This window comes from Rattus norvegicus, chromosome 20 (assembly GCF_021556685.1).
Source record: "Rattus norvegicus strain SHRSP/BbbUtx chromosome 20, alternate assembly SHRSP_T2T, whole genome shotgun sequence".
NCBI lineage: Eukaryota > Metazoa > Chordata > Mammalia > Rodentia > Muridae > Rattus > Rattus norvegicus.
The window spans coordinates 5826854-5850229 of record NC_141553.1 but is presented as its reverse complement, the minus strand read 5'-3'; the positions used below and the strand labels follow the sequence as shown (position 1 = coordinate 5850229).

The window sequence follows — 23376 nt, the reverse complement described above, 5'->3', positions numbered from 1 at the left end:
TATGTATGTAACCCACCCGGTCCCAGCCCCGCTTCCATGGAGCCCCCTCCCAGCAGCCTCCACCTAGGCAGGAATTCCAGAGCGCACTGAGGAACCAGAGGAGGCAGTATGGCAAAACCTCATTAGTGCAAACCCCTACAGATCTGCAAGTTTGTTAATAATTTGAACAAAAGCAGGCCTTGAGTTCTCCTTTATCTGTGAGGGAAAAAAAAAAGTGTGCTAAACAAATTGGTGGAAATATGTCTGTGGGAGGGGGACTTAACCTACACCAGCAGACAGACTTCATTCATTAGGCTGTGCTCCCTGAGGGCCTGTGTGGAAGGAGGCCTTGTTCAGAGTTCTACTTACTGTGTTTTGAAGACAAGCATTTCACTAAACAGACATAGTCATTCAGTTCTGTCAGCTATCAGAGTGGACCTTTCAAGTCTAACATCCCAAACTAGGCTTCGCTGTACTGCAGACAGGGTGGGGATGGGGAAGTGATGTGGAGGGACATCTTGTATGAAGACCCCTCGCACGCACACTTGGTAGGAATGACTCACAGGTTTAGAGCAGTGGTTCTCAGCCTTCCTAATGCTGCAGCCCTTTGCTACAATTCCTCATGGGGTCATCACAACCGGCGAATGATTCTGTTACTACTTCATAACTGTAATTTTGCTGCGGTTATGACTTGTACATATCGGATATGGGGCCCTGTGAAAGGCTTGTTATATCCCAAAGGGCGCAGGACCCACCAGGCATTCACTGTGCCCAGACTGCACTCGTGGACTGACTGACTTCCCATCCTTCCCTGCCCCTCCCCGCCCCACCCCATCCTTCTCTTGTCTCAGCTCACCTCCCCAGGTTTCCAGCTTGAGTAGCAGACCCTAGGCTACTCCTGGACCTATTTTCAGAAGCTTCTACAGCTCTTTTACCCACAGCGCAGCCTTCTGTGCCTGTGCTGGGAGAGGGGCCGTGTGGCTCCTCAGTGCTAGACACATACTTAGTGTTTAAAATGAATGCTACTAGCTTTACATAGTAGCTGGGCTGCAGGGGATCAAGGCCTACAAATAGGAACAAATGTCCAAAGTACAGATGTGGCTGTCTAAGCCACATTTAGGTCGGGCAGCGTGAAGTTATCTATATCTGACCTTTTCTCCAAAGGACACAAAAAAGTGAAGGTTTCCAAGATCAGCTCCCCGCCCCATGTCAGAATCAAAGACTCACCTGTTGTTACAATGCCACCCAAAATATAACCTTAAACAGCTGCCCCCTTGGCCCTCTGGGTATCTCACAGGCAGGCAGTGGGATACCCTGAGTGCACGCAGCAGGAGAGCAGGGGAAGGAACCCTCAGATGGCCTCCACTCTGCTTGTCTGCTCATGACGACATGGGCATGCCCCTACGCCCTCACGAACCCAAATTTAGAAACTGGGTAAATTAGGGTGCCATTACTCATTTTACAAAAGAATTCACTGCAGGAGTCCTCTAAATGGCGAGGTTCCTTGGTGTCTCTCAGCACTTGTTTACAGATCACTGACAGCTTTGACAGAGGCCGGGCAGGCAGAGAGAAAAGGTGTTGAGGAGTCCCTGTCCACCACAGCTCCTCCCACAGAAATGTGTCTCAGGACAGGCACCCTGACAGCCTCCCGCTCACTGGCTTTGGACTGGATTCTGTGTCCTGACAGGCTCCTGGGCAGAGGGGAGGGATGCACGGCATTAGCCACAGGAGCTTGGGCGCTGGCTGTCGGAAGAGGCTATTTAACATCTGTTCCTGGTGCCCCTGCCTGGTACCAAATATGGCTACTGAGCTCCTGAATACATTCTAGAGAGCCTGTTTCTCCTCACTTCCAACTTACAGGCCACATGAAACTCAGTCTAGCCTCACATCTGCCCCAGACTCTCGCTTGTCATGTGCTACCTGCTCTGTTTACTGCCACGCCGTCTCTACAGCGTTTTCTCCAGGGCTCCTTCCATTCCCAACTTCACCCAGGAGAAGTAAGGAGGCCTCAGGTTCCTTCTGCCTCACAAGGGCAAAGGAAAAGGAGCAAGGAGGCGACAGCAGGAGGGGGTGAGGGATTAGGAAAGGAACCGGGAACCCCAACCTACCTGCTGCAGTCAGCACAGCCCTCCAACCTGGCCCCAGCCCAATATCCCTCCACCCTGTCCCACCCACTCCAACATCCCAGCTCCCAAGGACGCTCTGGTGAAATGGGGGGTGACAGACAGACACTGGATAGGTAGAGGAAAGGCGGGTGGTGGCAGGAGGTGGCTGTGGGGCCGGTCTGGAGAGAACTGGGGAACCTCTAACTGTGTTGGTCTTTCTGAGGGTTCAGTTGGTACTGCTAAGCATGGAAGGGTAGGTGTGGGGGTGCCAGCAGGTGAGCCTGCTTGTACCTTGGGAAGGGGGTCTGTGCAGGAGGTGTCAGGAGGGAGGGGCCTGTGGAGGGTCTCTGGGTGTGGTGCGTAGCAGTGAGAGGGCAGAGGCTCCAGAGAGTTGGAGGGGGTGGGCTTCACCACCAACCTGCAGTGGTCCGGAGTCACCTCCCCCAGTGTCCTCCGCCCGTGGTCAAAGCGGAACCAGGAGAATTACCTGATGAGGAGCTGCAGGGGGAGAGAGTGGGGTCATGGGGTCAGGAAGCTTGGTGGTGGTGGCAGGGAGGCCTGGTGGTCAGAGCAGAGGGAGGAGGAATATGGACAGGAGAGAGCAGGATCTGAGGGAAGCGGGGGCCAGGGTGCAGAAAGGCCTGGAAGCTGTCTGAGGAGCAGAGAGGGTGGTGACAGGAGTTAGTAGCTTCAGGAAAACACCAGAGGCCAAAGGAAGGTTGAACTTCAACTAAGGAAAGGGGTCTCTGGGAGAGGCCTTTAGCATCTGAAGAACCAGGGGCAAGAGGCTTCATAGGCTCCACCAAGGAGTCAGAATGGAAGTCAAGGGAGCTTTGAGTCTCTAGGGTACCCAGGCCGGAGAAATTACAGCTCAGGTTATACTATGCTCCCTTCTATCCAGTAGAGCCATCAGCCTTCCTGAGTAAGGAGAGCTGAGGGAGCAGACAGGACTGGGCTAGGAGGAGGCAGGGCTGAGAGGCTGAGGTCAGGTGGTGTGGCAGCCCTGAGACGCAGGCAGGAGTGGGAGAGGACCGGAAGGCACAGGAGGAAGGCTGGCACTACGGAGTGAGAGAGGCACAGACAACGGGATGCAGATGAATAGACAAACTGAGGACAACGGGAGACAGACGGACAGACGGACGGGGGTGGGGCCAGGGCGGCACAGCTGGTGCGGTGAGTGCACAGAGACGGTGGGATGGATGGGGATGGCACACGGAGAACATAAATGACATTGTAATTTCCACCTGAGCGTCGAGCAGCCTCTTCTTGGGTTCAGGCAGCGGCTCAGCCATGGCGGGGTGGTCCCGGCGCAGCTCCTCCTCCACCAGCATCAGCCTGAAGGGACGGGCTTCAGTGGGGTTAGTGGCCGGCACGGACTCAGAGCCCACCTGTAGTACTCTTGGCCTTGGGGAACCCCTGCAACTCTGGAAAAACCTTGGACATTCCCCTCCTCGCAGAATTCCTCCTCCCCCAGTACCCAAAAGACGCTGTCACCAGAGTCTGCTTTCCACTTTCTCCCAGGGATCTTCATGCCTGCCTCCTGGGGCTTTTTAGAGACACATATGTTGTTTCACTGTGTAGCTCTGGCTGGCCCGGACCTCACTGTGTAGACAAGGCTGACCTTGTCTCTGAGAGCTGCCTGCCCTAGCCTCCCATGTGACAGAATTAAAGGCAAGGATCCGCACACCCAGCTTCTTATTTCTTTGTTTTTGAGACAGTGTTTCTTTGTGTAGCCCTGGCTGTCCTGGAACTTACTCTACTAGACTCAGAGATCTGCCTGCCTCTGCCGCCTGAGTGCTGGGATTAAAGGCGTGCACCCCACTGCCACCAAGCCTGTTATATATTTTAATTGTGTATCTGTGTGTGGAGCCCACACAAGTGCAGGAGCCCACCGAGGCCCAAGGTATCAGACGCCCCTGTAGCACTGGAGTTACAGAGAGTGAGAAGCCACCCGACGTGGGTGCTGGGAGTTTAACTCAGATTCTCTAGAAAAGCTGTGTGTCCTCTCAAGCACTTGAGTCATCTCTCAAACCCATGAAAGCAGACTTGATCTCTCCCATTGGTTGTTTTCAGATGGAGTCTCACATTGTAGCCAGGGAAGCCTAGAGCGCACCGTGGAGCTGAGATCACCCTCCTGCCTCAGCCTCCTAAATGTGGGGTTACAGACACATTCAAAGTGTGCACAAGTAAACAGGTGGTGTGGGTGCACACCTTTAATTCCAGCTTTTGGGAGGCAGAGGCAGGTGGATCTCTTGAGTTTGAGGACAGCCTGGTCTACAGAGCGAGTTTTAGGACAGCCGGGGCTACACAGAGAAACCCTCTCTCAAAACAACCAAAAAAGTGTGCACAACTGCGTACAGCTAGGCTTCTGTATCTCTAAGATGCTGCCAGCCAGAGCCTAGAAGCCCTGCGCCTGCGTAGAGGGCGGAGCTTCAGTGCCCCGTGCCTGAGTCACTGAAGACTTTGAAGCGGTCTCATAAGACAGTCCCTGCAGTGGTATCAAATGTCTCACATGACACTAGATCAGAGCACACCTGGCTCTGGCTGTGGTGGCCCCTGAGGAGCAAGCAGGTCCTTTGGGGCACTGACAAGCTAAAACCTCATCTAATGGAACCCATTGCAAGCCTGAACAAGGAGCTCCGGCCAGGGACACAGGAGTGGGTAGGCACTGCTGGGGGAGCTGTGGATTAGGGAGAGCTGGGAGGGATGCTGATGGCTAGACTAAGGCACTGCTGTAGCTCCCTGGGGCCTCGGGAGTTGTGTGTAAGCAGTGCTGGCGGTAAGGGATCGACCGCTCAACACCTTGAGCAGGTCTCCCCTTCGCCCTCGCCCTCCCCGGGCCGCCCCTCACCTGCCAATGATGCTCTTGATCTGGGAGTCCTTCTCCACCTGCTGCTGCCTCAAGCGCTTCTCGCTCTGCTCCAGGCGGGCTTGGTACTGCATCAGGATCTTGCTGGTCTGCTCTTCCTGGGACAGCAGCCTCCGCTCGTACTCTTCCAGCTTCCGGTTGGACATGTGTAGCCTTTCCTTCAGTGAGTGGATCTCCTCCTCGTACTCCTTCACCTGCCCGCCGGGCACACGACCCCGCACTGTGAGAGGCGCCTAGCCTTGGCTTTGCCAGCCTGTTCCCGTCCCTGTCACTTCAGCCAGGGCACAAGGAAGTACCCCACCATTTCCCTGCCTATGAACACACTCCATCTGCTCAGGAGAAAGCCTGAAGTAATACTGAGGCTGCTTCACGGTGGAGCAAAATCCAAGTCAGTCCCACACCTCAGAAATGAGCCACACCTCACACATGCATAGGAACACGGGACACAGCGGGGAGGGAGAAAAAGACGCTGGGTGAGGGGGGAGGTGCTGTCTCCCATGTGCCCCCCTAGTCCTGTCCTGCAGACAAAGGTCAAAGGGCTCACAGGCTGAGAACACAACTGTTAACACGAGTCTGGGCTCCACGCGGCTTACATGTAGAGCGCGTGTGCTCTGCCTTTTCCCAGTGCTAGGGATGAAACCCAGAGCCCCACTACCAAGCTCTACCCTAGCTCACACACAACTTAACAGTGAAATAACTAAAGCTTTTGCTCCCGGACTGCAGCGGTGCACACGTGCCACACAGGAAGCCACCAGCCACCAGCAGCGCATATTCCCAGCTGGAAAGCTGTGTGCCGTGCTGGACTGGGCTGTCCTCAACGAGCGTGAGGGTCCCTCATCTTACGGGCAGGAGGGCAGGAAAGGCAACCCTAAAAGCTTTTAGCGTCCTCTGACGGCCTAAGCAGTCATTCTACCCCATAGGAGGGGACTCAGAGCTTGGGATAGCTACTCTGGGGCGTGAGTGCTTGACCCTCTGGTAGAACTCGCTGATACCTAGAGCCTCCTGCATCCTAGCGAACATTCTACCACACACGCTGTCCCACGGCGTTCTTCTCGCTTTGTATTTTGAAACAGGGCCTCATTAAGTTGCCCAAGCTGGCCTTGAACCGACATCTCCTGACTTAGTCTCCTGCTGACCTCAGTCCACAGGCCTCTGCCACCAGGCTCAGCTGGGGTGGTTTCCTCACACTCGCCCTAATCCTGGAGCCATTCTCTTCCTCAGAGCTTAAACAGCACTCTCCAGCCCACGGTATAGACAAATGGTATACATTACCCACAAAGAGAGTTGGGCTAGAAATCTTTCTGCCCTTAACAGAAAAAAGGGCTGTCTGTTTTCTTTTTACCCTACTATCTGAGCATAGATGTTTTTCCTTGGAAGGACAGACGGCCCTCCTCCCCTGGCATGAGAAAGGGGACGGGGCTGGAGGGCAAGGCCGGCGTACCCTGTCCAGTCGGCTCTCGTCCATGGACTTCGAGTACTCCTTCAGCTTGTACTCTTCCCGCTCAATGTGTGCACTCTCGATGTCAGCGGACAGGTGAGGCATATTGGACACCCAGGCTACAGTCCGCTCCGAGGCCGGCATCGTGGGGTTCAGCGTGGATGGAGTCTGGGAATGCTGTGACCAGCAAGGAGGGGCAGAGAGCAGAAAGGTGGGAAAGGGAGGGCGTGCTCAGAGGCAGAGAACACAGAAATGACCCCCAGGCCTGCACCCTGCCTGAGCCTTGCTCCCTCTGCACTAGTGAGGCAATCCTGCCTGCCTGCCTGCCGGCCTGCCCAGAGGAGGGGCAAGGCTGGGCTCCTCCACTGCTCATCCACACACCCTCGGTGCCTCGGTTCACAGGACATTGCTCAGGGCTCTCTCCTTACGTTTGTCAGCTTCTTGTTTAGAGACAATACCACTACCTAGCCCTAGCTGCCCTCAGAACTCGTGTCACCTTGTATCACCTTGCCTCCTGAACGGTGAGAATACAAGCCAAATGCCACACGTTTGTTTAGTGAACAAAGAAGGTGAGAAAGTTGTCACACCAGACTATACTATTGCTTCCCTCCCTGCTCTTCACCCACGCCACCTTACCCTACCCTCACCTACCTGCTTGGTGATGGAGGGCTTGAGCCCCCCACCCCCTCCGCCACCGCTGCCCCCGCTGCCCCCAATGCTGCCCTCTTTGCTGAGGCTCTGTTGCCGTGGACGGGCAGGACCATAACTTGGTTCCGGGGACTGCAATAGGTTCCCGCTGGACGGCCGGGGTTTCTGGGCAGCACTCACTGTCAACTGCTGAGATTTGCCCCTCTGCAAGGGAGGTGGCTGGCCCCCACCGCCCCCACCACTGCCCCCACCACTGCCCCCTCCTGGCCCTGAGGGAGCTGGCCTCTGGGGACCGATGGTGATCTGGGGCGGGGAGAGCATGTGCTGTAGGTTGTCCTGAAGTGAGAGCTGCCGACGGGTAAAATCAGTACCAGAGGGTCCAAACTCATCACTGTAGCTGTGGCTGTGAAGGATGGAGGCCGCAGGGGGCTTAGGGACCCCTGTAGAGAGGTCCTCGCTCTTGCTATAGCCATGGAACGGGGCAAAAGTGTCCCCTGGGGGTTCTCCCCCTCGGTGATGGTGATGGTGGTGGTGGTGGTGATGGGAGGAAGGTGGACCATGGCCACTGCTCCCTCCATGGCCTGCTGGGGGCCCTGGTCCATCGGCAGCCATATGGAAGAGAGGGTTCTGGAAGGAAAGAGGGATGCGCAGTTGCTGGGCGGGGACACCATCCGTAGTGACACCCATCTGGCTGAGGCGCATGCCGGCTGCTGTGATGGAAGAGCCACTCCCTTGGGAGAGGCGCCCGGCAGGTGCAGGCCGCAACCCCAAGGCTGCTGTCAGTGAAGCCTGGCTTGAGTGCAACAGGTCCCCAACAGCTGCCAGGTTGGAAACACTACTGCTGTTAAGGCGGCCCCCAGGCCCGTCGCCCTGCAGGTCCAGCATGGACACACTCTTGTTGACACTCAGCATCTTCTGCTCCGGCTCTGTGATGTCCGAGCTGCTCGTGCAGTATGCTGGGGAGGACCGGGCCAGTGGTGGCCGGCTCACATAGAACAGGTCTTTACCCCCACCGGGAGGGGGCGGCGGGGGTTTCTCCTTGGTTGGGGAGGGGAGGCGAGCCATGTCCATAGAGCTGTTGGGAGGAAAGGGGGACACAGGCAGTAAGGCCAGGCAGGACTGCTGGCACCTGAGCCTGGAGGCTGGTGCTGGCCTTAGGTGAAAAGCGGGACCCACCGGAGGGCTGAGAGCTGGTGGTGGCCGCCCTAGAGAGGCAGGCAAGGCAGGGAGGAGGGAGAAGGGAAGGGACAAGGCCTAGGAAGGGCATAAGGCCTGGAAAAGGAGGAGGGCAGGCTGGTCTGGGCAGGCATGGAGGAGATGAGGTGCACTGTGAAGGAGAGGATCTGAGGTGGGTGAAGGCCAGTGCGGCAGGACAGAAGGGTGGGCAGGACAGAGCCCTCACCTGTTGAGGCCTCGAGCCATGAAGGACTGAAGGTCGATGGAGCTGGAGAGAGATGCAAAGGGGCAAGCACAGATGGGAGGAGGAGAGAGGTGTGGACGATGATGGAAGGATAGTGGGAGAGGCGTGGTGTTGCAGACGAAGACATGGGTGAGGAACAGCAGAGTAATCGCAAGATGAAGGACACCATCCAGAGCTGAGGCCCAGACCCGACCCTCCCCCGTCAAACTGGATGCCGGGCTGCAGGGCCCACTTGGCCCCACCTGCTGCTTCTCTGAGTGCTGGACATGGAGAGCCCTCTGGGGTAAGGTGGCATGGGGGAGCAGGGAGCGGGGGGTTAAGTGTCCCAGAGACACCTGACGATCTTGGTACCATGTGGCTGACACACAGCCTAAGGACAAGCAGTGGGTGGTCAGGGGAACAAAGCAGGCCAGCTGCAGCAGGGTCCCTCTTGCTTCAGCTGAACTTGGAGCGAGAAGCCACCAAGAACTTCTGGGCTCTGCACCTCTCCCTCATTGGCTCTGAAGAGCTCCCAGCCTCCCACTGCCTGTACTCCAACCACTGTCCCTAAGGACGTTCTGCTCGCCCCTCCTGAGGTCTAGAGGTCTGTCCAGGGCCCAGCAGGAAGCACCCAGGGGTGGTCGGGCTCCCAGAGCAGAGGGTGTGGGGCAGGGTGCTCACCTGTTGAGGTCCCGCATCATGTAGCCCTGCATCTCGGCTGACGGCCCGCGCAGCACCATGGGCTGAGACCGAGCGCGCTCGCTCTGGCGGCTCGGCTGCCTTTGGATGTTAGGGTTCCTCAGGGCTGTGCTGATGTCGCTGAGGAGCCGGGGCAGCGGGCCCAGCTTCAGGAGGGCTTCCTGGAAGGACAAAGCTGTCACTTGGTGAGTGAGTGCCCAGTCCTAAAAGGGCCTCGGAGGCCACGGGTAGAGGTGTCGTGAGGTGTGTTGGAAGTGGTGGTGAGTTTCTGGGAACGGGAAGGTGGTGAGAGTTGTGTGCAGAGATAGTCTCTCAGCCTGGGTGCCTGTGGAAGTTCCTGGGGATGGGACAGAGGGGACATCTACTGACCTTGCTGAGCTGGGGCAGCACCTCCCAGAGCAGGGCGTGAAGTGTGGAGAGCTCGCGGCCCAAGTCTATGTAGCCCTCAAAACTGCTGCTGTTGGTCAGTGTGTCCAGGTTGGATATCTCATACAAGAATTGCTGCATAGAACCCCACTCCAGCTCCAGAAACTCGTTCATGAAGCCCAGGAAGTCCTCCTTTGAGGTAAACCTAGCCAGGGGCACAGATGCTCTGGTGACTCAGGAGACCTTCAGAAGCCCACGGCTCAACCCGCCCGTCCTGAAGTCTCCCTCACTTGGAAAAGTTGGCCAGGTTCTGGATAACCTTGGCGATGAGGGTGAGGGTTCGTGAGGTCTGCTCATCTGGGTACTCCTGCATCAGTCCAAACAGACTGGGCGACATGATGGCCGGGCAGAGGAAGCGCAGGAAGAGCGAGGCGCTGATCAGCCTGTCAGCAATGTCCTCCCGGCCCCGCTCTGCACAGCGCAGCCGCCATGATGCAAACACCTCCTTCAGCTCCCTCGGGAACACGCTGAGGGGAAGGGGTGGGGAGACAGAGAGAGAGAGAGAGAAAGAGAGACCGGGACTGAGCCCCAGAGACCCTCAGCCTTCAGGGAACATGCTGAGGGGTGGTAGGAGGTGAGAGGAGGTGTGGAGACAGGTGAGAGACCAGGAGGGAGGGACTGCAGGAGAAAGACAGGAGGCTGCTGAAGAAGAGGGCCACGGGAAAGGGAACAGATTCCGGAGAGAGAAATGGAGGGGGAAGGGGTGAGGGGAGAGAGACACGGGGAGAGAGACAAAGAGGGCGTGAGAGAGACAAGGAGAGGAGGAGAAGAAAAACAGACACGAGGGAAGAGACAGAGATGGGAGAGAGATGGAGGGTCACTTGAGGCACAGGGAGCTCGGACCCCCCAACTCTCTGGACTCCAGGGAAATGGGGATGGGCGTGCCCAGGCATGATCCCAGCCCTGGGATGGCTCGGCTCACTCTTCCCCGCCTCCTTCCCGGCGCCACCTCAATGTCCCACTGACACCTTAAACTTGACACTGTAAAACAGCTCACCATCGCCCCCACACTGCCAGCTGGCTCCTCCTTTAGACTCCCCTGGTTCTGCCAATGAGGCTGTGGGTCCCTAAGCACTACAGTCTCATGACCTGGAGTCATCCTGACTGCGCACGCACAACCCCTCAGACAATCCCTGTCCTTCCGCTAGCCGACCTGAGCAGCCCCTTTTAGACTTTCTAACTCTACCTGGATCTACATCTGGTTTTCACACCGGAACCAGAGCCTCACGGGGACTGTGCTTCCCCCTTTCCTTCACCGTGGAGCTCACTGACTTCTGGGCCAGTCTCAGCCATGCTTCTTGATGCCAACACCTTTAAGCCTACCCCAAAGTGTTCTGATGGCTGCAGACTCCTGAACCCTGGACTTCCAGATTCTCTCCTTCCCAAAGCACAGCTCTCTCCCCGCTATTGCCTCCACTAGAGCCATGGCTGCAGCTGCCAGCCAACCTCTGAAGGATCACAGCCTTCTCACACCACCTCCCTCACCTGTGCTATCTTACTGCCCCGGAAACGCCCTCTGCCTACTGTGTACAAATACTAGCCCGAGCCGATCCTCACAGCCCAGCCCTGGGCACCCCACACGCCTTCATCTTCTCTGACTTGGTGCTGCCCGAGGGACCCTCCCTCAATGGGACACATCACAATGGCTCTGTGGCTTTTCGAGCATCTCGTGCATCCCTGATCACTTTGGTCAGAGGCCATCTGAGGTCAGGAGCCAGCCCTGTCCACCTCTCTCTGTTCTACGACACCCCAGAAAGTGCTTTGCCCGTACTGATGCTCAGTTCTCTGAAGATGGACAGACGGATGAACAGATGGACACACAACCGCCCAGCCCTGGCCCCCCAGCCCAGCGTCCCCAGTCTCACCAATGGGAGTTGACCACCTTGCACAGGGCCAACTCACAGCACATCCGCAGGTTGGCCTGGTGCTCTGCCAGACTGGACGCTGTGCACTTGATGGGGTCTACTTCACAGTTCTCCTCAGATTCATACAGAGCCCGGATGAACTCCCCTGGGAGAGGGTTACAACAGGGAGCGGTCACACTTTCCAAGGGCAGGGGCAGGGGCTCCCTGGGTTGGAGGAATGGCAGAATCAGATGGTTGGAGGCTGGGGTCTGGGACTCTGAGGAAGGTGGATGTGGGGACTGGGCGCCCAGGTTTAGGGGTAGTGGGGTGGGCAGGGAGGTTCAGGGGAAGGCCTGAAGTACCAATGGCATCCTTGAGGTATTTCTGGCCAATCAGTCTCATATACTCTTCTATGGCTTTAGTGGCGAGCGTGTTCTCGCGGAATATGAGGTGTTCCCGCTCCATGAACCGGTCTACCTCTGACATGGCCATGTCTGAAAGGAAGTCCTGGAGCCCAGGAAAGCCCCAGGGTCAGCCTCTGAAGAGTCCGACCCCGTCAGTTGAGTTCATTCCCTCTTCTCTGCCCTCCAGCCAGCCTTCCCTGGACGCGGCTCACCTTGGCCTTGCCTGTGCTTTGCAGGATGTGAACCAGTGCACTAGCGACCTCCTCCTTGCCCTTGACATTGAGGGCGGGCTCCAGCACGGCACACAGCATGCGGTAGTGGTTGGTCACATATTCTGCAAACTCCTTATATAGCTCCATGGGCAGGATACTCATTGTCTGGTAACGGGCCTTCAGCCGCACAGCAGGACAGCCTCCTTTCCCTTTGCCCCCTGAGCCGCCCCCTGACCCCCCTCCTCCCCCCGAGCCCATACCCCCAGAGCCCCCACTTCCTGTTGGCAGGGTCACGGGGTACCACTGCTCTGTGAAGTGGCGCCCAGCCAGGGTGGCCACTGGAACAGTCACCAGGCCAACGTAGCCTGCCTTGTCCTTCTTCCGCTTTTTGTCCGAGTCACGGTACAGATGCAGCCGCAGCGCCCGGACAGCAGGCAGGTTGTTAAACTCGAAGTGCTCGCCCCAAAAGACAGTGTCTCCTGAGGCTGAGCGGGGCTTGGAAGTGGTCCGTGCATAGAGCATGTCGTCCAGGCATAACTCGCAGTAATATCGCTTCTTGGGGGGCAGCTCTCGAGCTTCTATGATCCATAGTTTCAGCACGTTATCTACCCGGCGGCTGTTGTCCTGGCATGAGGACGTGGTTGGGGCAGATAAATGGGTAAAGACAGACACACCAGGACAGTGAGCACGTGGGCTCAAGATGGTGGCCATAGGGTTAGCAGTAAGTATACTGGGCTTTAATAGCGTCCACCACTCCCAAAATTCTACTGTACCTGGTTTTGGTTTCTGAGATAGCTCACTAAGTAGCCCAGGCTGGCCTCAAATGAGCATATGTACCCGAGAGTACCAGAAGTACATGCACCACTCTATCTAACCATGACCTCAAATTATCGCCTCTCTAGAATCTGAGTGTGATGTCATTCGGAAAGAGCGACCTGACAGATGTTAATATAATCTCTTGGGCTGGAGAGATGGCTCAGCGGTTAAGAGCACCCGACTGCTCTTCCAGAGGTCATGAGTTCAATTCCCAGCAACCACATGGTGGCTCACAACCATCTGTAAAGAGATCTGATGCCCTCTTCTGGTGTGTCTGAAGACAGCTACAGTGTACTTATATATAATAAATAAATAAATCTTAAAAAAAATATATATAATCTCTTAATCCATCTATTGGTGACTTTATCACATGGAGAGGGTCATTTAGAGACATACAGACAGAAGGCAGCTGCATAAAGAGGGAAGGACTGAATGTAACGGCCTCAGAACTGACACGGCCTTGCTCACGCTGGACTTAGACCCCTGAGCAGTGAGGGAATGGCTTCAGCTGGTTCAGTTCATGGTGGCTTTTTACAGCAGCCATGGCAGCTAACAGAGAAGGGCAGCTCATACAGAATTCACGCTGGAAAATGCTTGAGTAACAGGTCAAAAGCAGGGAAGGGCCAACAAGATGACTTACTTGGGGAAGGTGCCAAGCATGGGTGTACGCTCCAGGACCCACAACAGAGTGGAAGGAAAGAACCAGGTCCAGAAAGCCATGCTCTGATCTGTGCACTGTGACCTCCCCTCCCCCACCCCATCCCCACTGAATAAATAAGGAAGTTTTTATGTTATTTCCTTTTGGTTTTCTTACTCCACAAAGCTCAATCCTGGAATGCACTCTGGCCTTGAACTCACAGAAATCCACCCACTTCTGTGTTGGGATTAAAGGCCTGTGCCACCACGCCCAGCAACATTTTTTTTAAAGTAAGGAACACCCTAAAGATTCAGATGAGAAAATCCCACAGAAACGTCAGATGTGCAAAAACAAAATACTGCTTGTGTTACATGTGGAGCCAGTGCAGTGCCTGAGGGCCAGCTTAAGCTGCTGGTAGGAGTCGCAGGCCAGTAGTACAGTGCTGAAAGAGTGCGGTGCAGACCCTGTGTGCCTTCGACTGTGTCTAGCACTTAAGTGGGACTTCCTAATAAAGGCCCTCGGGGGAAAGAGAAAGATGGCCAGGACTGTGAGCCTGCCACAAACTGGAGTCAGAGACCAGCTGACAGAGTGGCACCTTATCCTGGTGGAACATAGGTCTTGGTTGAAACACAGATGCACAGGGGCCCTGTCAAGGGGACCTGGAGGTCACAGAGTCCAACCATGCTTGTGAAGACTTTGTAAAAAGAGCCAGGGTTCACAGAGCACTGTGAGTGGGGCTGGATAACAACCTGTTAGGCAAGTGAGGCCTTCCGGCTGGCCCTTAGACTGAACTGGAGGGCCCAACAGGTCCTGCTGGCTGGCCCCCTAGCACTATGACTCTCATGTCAGCGAAGCAGGGTGTGATATAAGGTAGCAGATGGGGAGAAAGGGAAATAAACGGGGGTTCTGAATAATGGGAATCACCTGGGCCCTGGTACCTGCCCTCTCCTCCCAAACCCCCTCCCTTAGCCCACAGGCCCTGCCCCTTGTTTCCCGTTCTCCTCAATACCTTGTTGGGTTTCACAGCCCTCTGTAGATTCTCAATCCATTTGTCCCTTTCGGCTGCAGACCGACAGGCAAAACATTTTGTCCCAGACGATGTTGTTACCTGGAGAGGAGTGTGGATTTGAGATGGGGCCCCACGGGAGAAGCGTGCCTCCTAGAGGCCAAAGACCACACCACGCCTTCCTTCCTTATCCCAGCCCTGTTCCCCTGACATCCCCGAATATGCCACTTACTCCAGGCCCTCGGGGGCCCCTACCCTCCTGCATCCCTGCCTCTCAGTCCACAGCAGCCCTCAAAGCCACTACCTCAAAGCAGAACTCCTGGCCCAGGATGGAGCTGTGTACTGGCTTGATAATGGAGTCTTCATCCAGGTTGAGCTCCAGGGCCTCAGCAGCACTGCTGGGACTCAGCAGGGACTCATGGGAGTGAGACTCCTTGAAGCTCTGCATCAGCCGGGCCCTGGCAGCACAAGGTTCAGAGAAGAATCAGGGAAGGCCCTCTCCTCGCCAGAGGAGAGCCTCAGTCCATCACACACAGCCTCACAGGGGAAGCCCAGGTTAGGGGAAACCAATGCCTTTCAAGGGACTTATCTGAGTCAACTCATACTCAGAATTCCTGGGCAGAGTAACACAGACCTTTAATCCCAGCACTCAGGAGGCAGAGACAGGTAGATCCCTATTAAGTCTGAGGCCAGACTGGTCTACATAGCAGGTCCCAGGTTAGCCAGGGCCACATGATGAAACCTTGTCTTTAAAACCCAAAACAAACCATGTCAAAAACAAAAAAGCAGCAGCAAAAAAGAAAAGGAAAAAACAAAATGGCCTGGACATGTTTAGGTGACTCCAGAATCCAGAATCTCAATATAAAGGAAAAACTGGAAGCAAAGACTTGAGTCACAGAGGAAATACAGTAATGTCTGGTTTGGCCCTGGCACACAGTTAGTATCTAATAAACATTTTATGATTCAAACTATAAATGAAGTGAGTTTCTAATACAACCAGGGGTAAAGAGAGAAAGACAGGAGAGAGCAAGGGGGCAGAATAGAGGTCAGAGGCTGGGGAGCAGACATGGGGAGGAGGAGGCAGCACAGCAGGGGGAGGCAAAAGCAGGCGCAGGAAGGCTAAGGAAGAGCAAGCTCTTCCTTACGGAGCACGGACCAGGGTGGCCACGCGCACACAGTGCTGTGCCACCGGGAGCAGGGGATAAACTGGGATGAGGTACCAGAGCGAGGGGAGCAAGGACACCAAGTGGTGTGGAAATGGGTAGGGGACCAAGATGGAGAGCATGGGGAAGCAGGAGGGGAGCTCGGGTGTGGGAGCCTCCGTGAAGTTATTTATAGCAGCCCCGTCATCACAGGCTCTGGCTGCCGTCAGCACCACGCTCCCCCGGCCCCCCGCCCCCGCGGCCAGGAATACCATGCCCTCACCCCCCCCTCCAGCCCCAAATCCAGCACTGGTTACTTGGAAGGGGGCAGGGAAAGGTGTCCCAACCTCCCTACCCTGCTCAGTCCCTGGGAGAGCAGATGCAGAGAAAAGGACAGATTCTCTCCAGGAGCGACTGGACGAGGGGAAGCCCAGGGAAGGGCAGAAGGCAAGCAGGCTTCCTCAGGCCCGGATTAGCTCCAGCCTTTGCCCCATTCTGCTACCTGCATACCAGAGGCTCCTTTCCCATTGTCCTGTGGCTCCCCACTGGCCCTGCTGCTGGGGTCTCTGAGGCCTAGCTCGTCCACTCTGCGTCCACTCTGCGAGCCCTCCTGACCTCCTTGGCTTCACCTTCACCTCCTCCCCTGCCTGGGCAGGTCGTCTGTCCCTCTTTCCTGCCACCCACAGCTTAGGCCAGCTCCTCCCTGAAGTCTCTTGCACCCCAACCAGCATGAGCCCGTTGACCTTTATCCTCAGGGAACCCCCACTCCACCCACCTCATTTCAGGTCCTGTACCTACCGGTCATGGTCAGCACTTCGGAAGCGAGGCAGGATCTGTCGAAAGCTGCTGGTCCGGTCAAGTTTGGGTTGTGACTTTGTACGTTTGATGGAGCTTTTTAGCCTCCGGCTCAGGAAGCCTTGCTGGGGAGCAAATGGGAAATGGGGTGCTTGGGGCAGCTCAGTCTCTCCCTAGACACCCTGAGCTGGCAGGGAAGCCCTGGAAGAACGTGGAGCAGAGGAAAAGGGACAAGAGCCCTGACACCAGTTTGTCTTCCTTGCTCCCACGGGTACTGTCTGATGTGAGCAGATACACAAACACACACACTCGCTTGGAAAAGGTGGGAGGGCTGGTCCAAGAAGTAGGGGGCAGAGCCAAGAAGGGGTAAACCAAAGAGGTGGGGAATACATGCACACTCTTCCCTGGGCCCTCTTTTTCAGAATCCTGGAGCTCCCGCTGGGGCTGGAGGGGCCAGGCTGAGCCACATCTGGCAGCCACTTCATTCACTCACCGAGGGCCGGAAGGGCGCAGCGGGGGCGGCTTCCATGCTGTACTGTTTCCCCCCGGGGACACTCTTCCTCCTCGAGCGACCCAAGTGGTATTCTGGAGGGGAGGAAAGGGCCCGGAGGAAAGTTGGGGAAGGGGCTGGGGAACTGTTGGTCCCGATTTCCACCCCGGGCCAGTGTATTAGCCACCTCCCCAGGCCCCTCAGCTCCGGCCTCACCTACCCCCCGGAAAGCAGCAGGAAGAGCAGCGGCGGCGGAGAGGCTGGCGGTGGGAAGGAGGGGGCAAGGAACCTGAACCGGAGCCCCCTGACGGGGTCGGGGTGGGGGGCCTTAAGCCCATGGCTGGGACTGGCGGTCAGCAGGGGGCCATAGTCAAGAGGGTCAGTAAAACCTCCCCGATGATGAATACCTATGGCCCAGGGAGGATCAGTTGCCTGTCCCTCACCCAAGGGAAGGAAGGGGCTTGATCAGGGGCAGATGGGTTAAAGGTCATTGCCCACAGATGGGCTTTCCTCTTTTCCCGGCTAGACACATCCTCCCCCTTCCCCACACCTCCCAGTGGCCCTGTCTGTCTGGAGGTCCAGGGCTGCCTCCCATGACCCCCTCCCAGGACTGGAGGGGGAGGTCTCAGAAGAGACCTGTGCTGAGTGGAGGGGAACAGAAAATCCGAGGAAGGGACCGATGGGGAGCGGGGAGAAGGTGCCGGTTCCACGTGCACTGCAGTGCTAGTGAATGGTTGAAGAGCAGAAGAAAAGAATGCAGGGGAGTGGGGAGGAAGGGCAGTGGGATTCTGAGGACTCCCAAGTAAAGGCTGGCGGAGCGGAGGGGGAGGTGAATACGGATGAAGCTCAGCCTGCCAAGAATGGAAGGAACAGGAGCTCAGAGGAAGGGAGCTGAAGATCCGCTGCTAGGGAATTTGGAGGGGCTGAAAGGCTGAAGGAGAATCAAGGTGGGGGGATGCCAAGCTCCGGCTCCAGCTCCAGAATGGCTGCCCAGGCCTGGGCTCCCCCCTCAGCCCCACAGTCACCACTGCAGCCAATGGGGGGGCTGGTGCTGCATCGGGGGCGGGGCCGCCATCTCCATGGCAACAAGAAGCTACAGGCTGGGGGGGGCAACCGGAAGAACTGCTTGTTAACCCGCTAGGTTCCAGAACAGAACAGTGAAAGCCCCGCGACATTTTCATGTCTGCTTCCAGACTGCCCACTGCCTCAGAGCCAGTCCTCTGCTCCTTTTACAGGCAGATTCAGGTTTTCACACACAAGCAAGTCTGGAGCCTGAAACACGGGATCCCTCTCAGTCCCCCAGGAATCGTGTGTAGAGCACGAAAAATTCACCAAGCAGTGGGGAACCGTGTATATCACAGCCACATTAGGAGAAATAAGAGGAAACTATGTGCTTCGGAGACATACAGACAGCCTTGAGCACGGGGACCCCAGGCCACACATCCCACATGCCTAGACATATGTGAGTACTGAAACGGGGTGTACATACTTGAACTCAGACAGCCACGTGAGAACCGCTGTGTGGACTATGTGGCTATCATGTGGGCAGTACACTACATAAATGGACATGTAACCCTGTGACAACTCATGCCCCACAGACAGGAGCATGTCGGTCTAAGCCTTGAGACACACACTTAAGCATGCTGTGGCCCCGTGTGTCCCCCTGTACACATACACCATGACCCCAGTCAGGTAAAGGGGTGCTCCTAAAGCAACGACACTCATAATTCACACTAACAGTACAACCACATCCACGTCTTGGGACAACTCCCTCCTCCCCACTTCTCGATTTCTTCCAGCCCTTCCGTGACTCTAGCCACCAGCACTGTGATGGCTGCCAGGAAAACAACAAATAAAGCAAAAGATGAAGAAAGAGCAAATGGGTTACGGAGCCTCTGTCACCTGGAGGCCCCGAACTGCTCCCTCCTTGTCCCTTCCTCTGTGTTTCTCAGGTATGGCTGCCTCTCTCTCATTCCAGGGGACCTAGCTCAGCCATTATTTCCATACGTGCGTCTCCAATACAGGCATAGAAGCCTTAAGTTTAAATCCACTAAAATTTTCTCTCAGAATTAAAAGCATTCGCAGAGGAAGATCTGCTAATTGCTTTGCTTAGTTCCTGGAGGGAAGTCATAAAATACCAAGAACTCCACAATAAGTCACAGGTACATGGAGGCCACACACACGGCTCCCAAGGACTCTGACACGAGGAGGAGGCAGAAGCACAGAAGAGGGCCGAGTGACAGGAACATGGGATATCCTGCTATTAGTGCGGCCTGTGGTAAAAAGCATGCAGCCTTGGACACACAGCAAACCTGAAAAGCATACACTACCATGCTGGATCTCCATGTCCCATCCCTGCATGGTGTATACACTCATGCACACACATAACAGCCACCTACACAGGCCCGTAACATAGGCATTGTGCATACACCCACACAGTACACACCCTGTATACACACACACACACACACACACAGGCATACAGAGCAAGGGTTTGGACTCCGCCTCTCCGATGTCTCTAATCTCAACATCACCCACAAACATTTCTCCTACCCTCCAATCCCCCAAACCCCTACCCTCCCTGTAGCCTTTCTTCTCCATACCCAGCTGGGAGCTCTCAAAGGGAGCCAGGGGAGAGGGAACCAGAGGAAGATGAGGAGCTGGGCTACAGAGGAAATAGAGAAATTGGGGGGAGGGCACCCACTGCAGTCTCCCTGGTGACAGGCCTCACTGGGAACTAGCTTCTGTGGCTGCATGGCCTCCAGCAATCCAGCCAAGCCTGACCCAACAGACCCAGCCACCTAGGCCCCCCTGCATCCACCTTTCTCCACCCTCTTAGACTGCCTCACAGAAAGATCTGGCTCTCCAGCTGCCTCCCAACTTCCCTGTCCTCTGCCCTCTTTTCTCTAAGTCCAGCTCAGCGCTCTTAGATTCTCTTCCACCCTTGCCTTTGCTCTCCTCTTGATGACTTTCTCATTCCTACTTCCCTCTTTACCCCTTCACTTCTTTCCTGTCAGTCTTTTCTGTCCCCAACTGGGGACCAGGCAGAGAGGCTCATACCTGCCTAGTCTAAAGGTGTTTCATGCGGTCGGACTACAAGGAACCACTCACACACTTCGTCCCCACCACCGGCACCCCGGCACACCACCACCCACATCCAGACACGCCCTGGACACCCATGCTGGGACTGACACAGATTCTCAGGCCAATGTTGGAACATACATGCAAAGACACACACCTGCCACCAGGGACACTGAAAATTCTCATTTGGCCAGCCACACATTCCTACACATCGGCCTCAACCAGGGACATGCACGCTCTGGGTCAGAGGTGACCTGAATTAGTTTGGCCACAAACTGCCCGATAAGCCGGTGACTAGCCCCACAGGCCCTCAGACTGTTAACTGGCAGAGGCGGGGCAAGATAGGACATACCTGCACAGTGTTGGCTACACGTGTGCAAGAGGAATTGGGCCCCATGTGCACATGCACCGACACACAGGGGCACAAGCACGGTCAAGATCACACACGCAAACACCAGGGCTGGCCCTCCGTAGGGCTCCAAACCCCCTCACACCAGCCGCCCCCACGCGCGGTCACAAGCAGGAAGCTGCCCAGACCCCCTCCCTTCCGACCTCTACTCCCCCCTCCGGTTACCATAACTCCCCCCACTCGGAAGATGCAGCGAGAACATGCGGAGGGAGCAGCTGCCGCCGCCGCCGCCGCCGCCACCGCGGCCTCCCCAGCCCCCTCCTGTGCCCACGCACACGCGCGCCCCCGCCCCACGCGCGCGGCCCCCCACGCGCGCGCTTCGTCCGCCCGGCCCCGCCCTTACCTCGCACCGCCCCCCGGGGGGTCGAGGGTGTCCCCGGTGGGGGAGGGGCCCGCTCTGCGCGGGGGAGGGGCGGGTGCGGAGGGAGAGGGGGCGGCGGCCCGGCTCGCGCCGCCCGACGCGGTGGGGCGGCGGCGGGGCCCGGGACGGCCTGGACGGCCGCGCGGTGACAGCCGCGGGAACGGCTCCCTCCGCCGCCGCTCCCGCCGCTGCCGCCGTTGCCCGGGCCCCGCCGCCGTTGCTAGGCGACCGCTGCTGCCGTGGCCGCCTCTGTCACGAGCCCCGTCGCCCGGAGACAGAGCGAGAGAGACGGGGGAGGGGGACAGAGGGACCCCCAAAACCAACTAGGCCTCCCATCATCGCCTCGTGAACAGGACCCCCACCCCCAAAAAGAGAGAGAGGGAGAGAAAGAGAGCGAGAAACCCTTGAAGGGAGTGAGGGTTTGCAGCTCCACCCAGCAGAGGAGGAGCCCTGGATTCCAATGCCCTCAAAGGTCCGGCGACCTCTCCCGGGCTGGAGCGTCCACAGCCTCAGCAAACACCTTTGCAGAGTGGAGCCCTCAAAGTCCCCAAACCCTTGATGTCTCCTGCACACCCTCCATGCTCCCTATACATTCTATTTCTCTCCGAAGATTCCAAACCTTCACCACCTACTAACTTCTAATCCTGCCCCACAAATATATACATCTATATCCGAAATCATTCTCAGCGTTTCCTAAGCCCCAATGCAGTAACCTTCACAGGCCACCTTAACTTCACCCAAAACACAGGAGACCCGCACCAAAGGCCTCGGCACTCTGAGTACTCTAAGGAGACAAGAGAACTGTGTGGGCAGAGCGGCCAACAGCGGGACACATGGCGAACGCGCTCTGTGAGCATGTTACCATTCCAGAGCATACAGGTACACACACTGCACAAACGAAAAACATGCCCGACATGGACACGACAGACAGACATCATCCAATCTCTATATACGCTTCACCACCTGGCTTGCCTCAGAGTGCTACCTACACCCTCCTGTCAGTTTCCATGACAATGACACACATCCCTGACCACTGGCCTGGGGTGCCAAAGCTGGCCCCCAAGGGCAGCGAGGCCTAGACCTATCAGCAGGCAGCGGGCTGGAGAACACAGGCGACTGGTTCTCTAAGGAAGCCTGTAACCTGGGGAGGAAGAGATGGTGGGCGGGATAAAGGGGTCTCAAGGGGTTGGATGGGGGTCACAGAGGGGAAATGCTGAGGAACTGGGCAGTGGCAAGGGGGTTTCCGGAGACTGAGGGCGTCTCTCTGCACCTTGGCTGCAGATCCCTGTTCCCTGCCTTCATCTCCCCTCACTGTTCCCATGGAAACCTTTTAAGCGAACTTCTCAGAGGAAGACAAAAATCTTTTTTTAAATGACTAAAGAGGGGGGTGGGGGGGCAGAAGGGAGGAGGAAGGGGAAGAGACAGATGGAGAGAGGGAGAGAGTTGGAGAGACAGTGAGGAGATGGGGGGTCTGACGGAGTTCCACCCGGAGCAGAGGGGAGGACACTGGGATCAAGGGGGGAGAGATGGAGAATGAGAAAGTGGAGAACCGAGAAAGCAGGGAGTGAACGACTGCAGAAAACGGAACCAATTGAGGGGGAAGAAGAAAAGGCCACAGGCCTGAAGATCTGAAAAAAGATGGGAGCTGGCGAGTGGAGCACAGGTCTGAGGGAGGGCGGGGACTGGGTCGTTCTCTCCAAGTTCTCAGATGGAGGAGGCGAGGGCCCGGGCCAGGAGCACAGACAGGAGACTAGAGGTTTAAGCAGATTATTTTCACAAGCACCAGGGAAACGGTCAAACTTCACTGCTGGAAAGGAAGGAGCAAAGCTAAGCAGTGTATGGACACGCGGGGGCCGCTCACCAACAGCCCCGGTACCCCGCGCAGCCCGGATGAGGGCGCCCTGTCCTCGGGATCGGGATCACGGCTGCTCTCCGCCCCCGCCCGCTCCCCGCGACTGTCCGGGGCACGAGCCTGCTCGGCCTCCGTACCATGCTCGCCGTGGGGCCGCCCCTCCACTGGCACAGAGACGGTGCGTCTCAGCAGTTTGTTTCGGCTGGACTCGCTCCTCCGGTCGCGGATCAGAAGGGGGTGTATCTAGGGGATTGGGGAGTGTGTCAGACCCCACGGGCCTGCGCCGTTCCTCTCCTCTCCCCTTCCGTGGAAGGCCGGCCCCTTGCCAGCCCACCTGCCCCTTCCACCCCTGCCCACTTCCCTTGGCCCTGGCGAGGGGACTTCTCGTTCCCTGCTCTCCCCCATTTCTCTAGAAACAGTCTAGAGGATTCTCCCAAACCCCACTCAGCGCTTCCCGCATATCCACAGGAGTTAGCTACCTCCTGAGTCTGGTTTCCCTGTGACCTTCAGTTCGTCCATTCTCCCTGCTTCCCTCCCAACCTCCTACCTTCCTCGCCCCCTTCTCTCCCTCAAGCTTGTCACAGCTGCATTTATAATCAGTTCCACAGCTTGTCTTCCTCCCACAGCCCGGCTTGCGGCCAGACTGGGACCCAACCTCCCCTCCCCCAAGAGGGCCTGGTCACCTCCCCCCTTTTCATCTCCCTCCTTTACCCTCTTCCCCTCAGCCCAACCTTTCCCTAGGCCTCACCTCAGCTCCCCCTGGG

General features: G+C 56.9%; 1 protein-coding gene across 3 annotated transcripts in view; it reads right to left on the bottom strand.

Moving 5' to 3' along the window:
* The window catches only part of Syngap1 (synaptic Ras GTPase activating protein 1), a 30295-nt gene that overhangs the window by 2163 nt on the left and 4756 nt on the right, over nt 1–23376 (bottom strand). Inside the window, 17 exon segments of one of the 3 annotated variants that reach the window (NR_144519.1) lie at nt 2503–2582; nt 3329–3419; nt 4936–5147; nt 6395–6568; nt 7043–8114; nt 8442–8483; nt 9120–9298; nt 9507–9708; nt 9794–10030; nt 11429–11573; nt 11770–11914; nt 12024–12647; nt 14486–14584; nt 14787–14940; nt 16423–16544; nt 16913–17004; nt 22750–22855. Coding sequence is in view for 2 of the 3 variants with exons in the window: in NM_001113409.3 (NP_001106880.2) it covers nt 3329–3419; nt 4936–5147; nt 6395–6568; nt 7043–8114; nt 8442–8483; nt 9120–9298; nt 9507–9708; nt 9794–10030; nt 11429–11573; nt 11770–11914; nt 12024–12647; nt 14486–14584; nt 14787–14940; nt 16423–16544; nt 16913–17004; nt 17130–17247 (3708 nt within the window). In the remaining variant the exon portion in view is untranslated. 3 annotated transcript variants of the gene reach the window in all.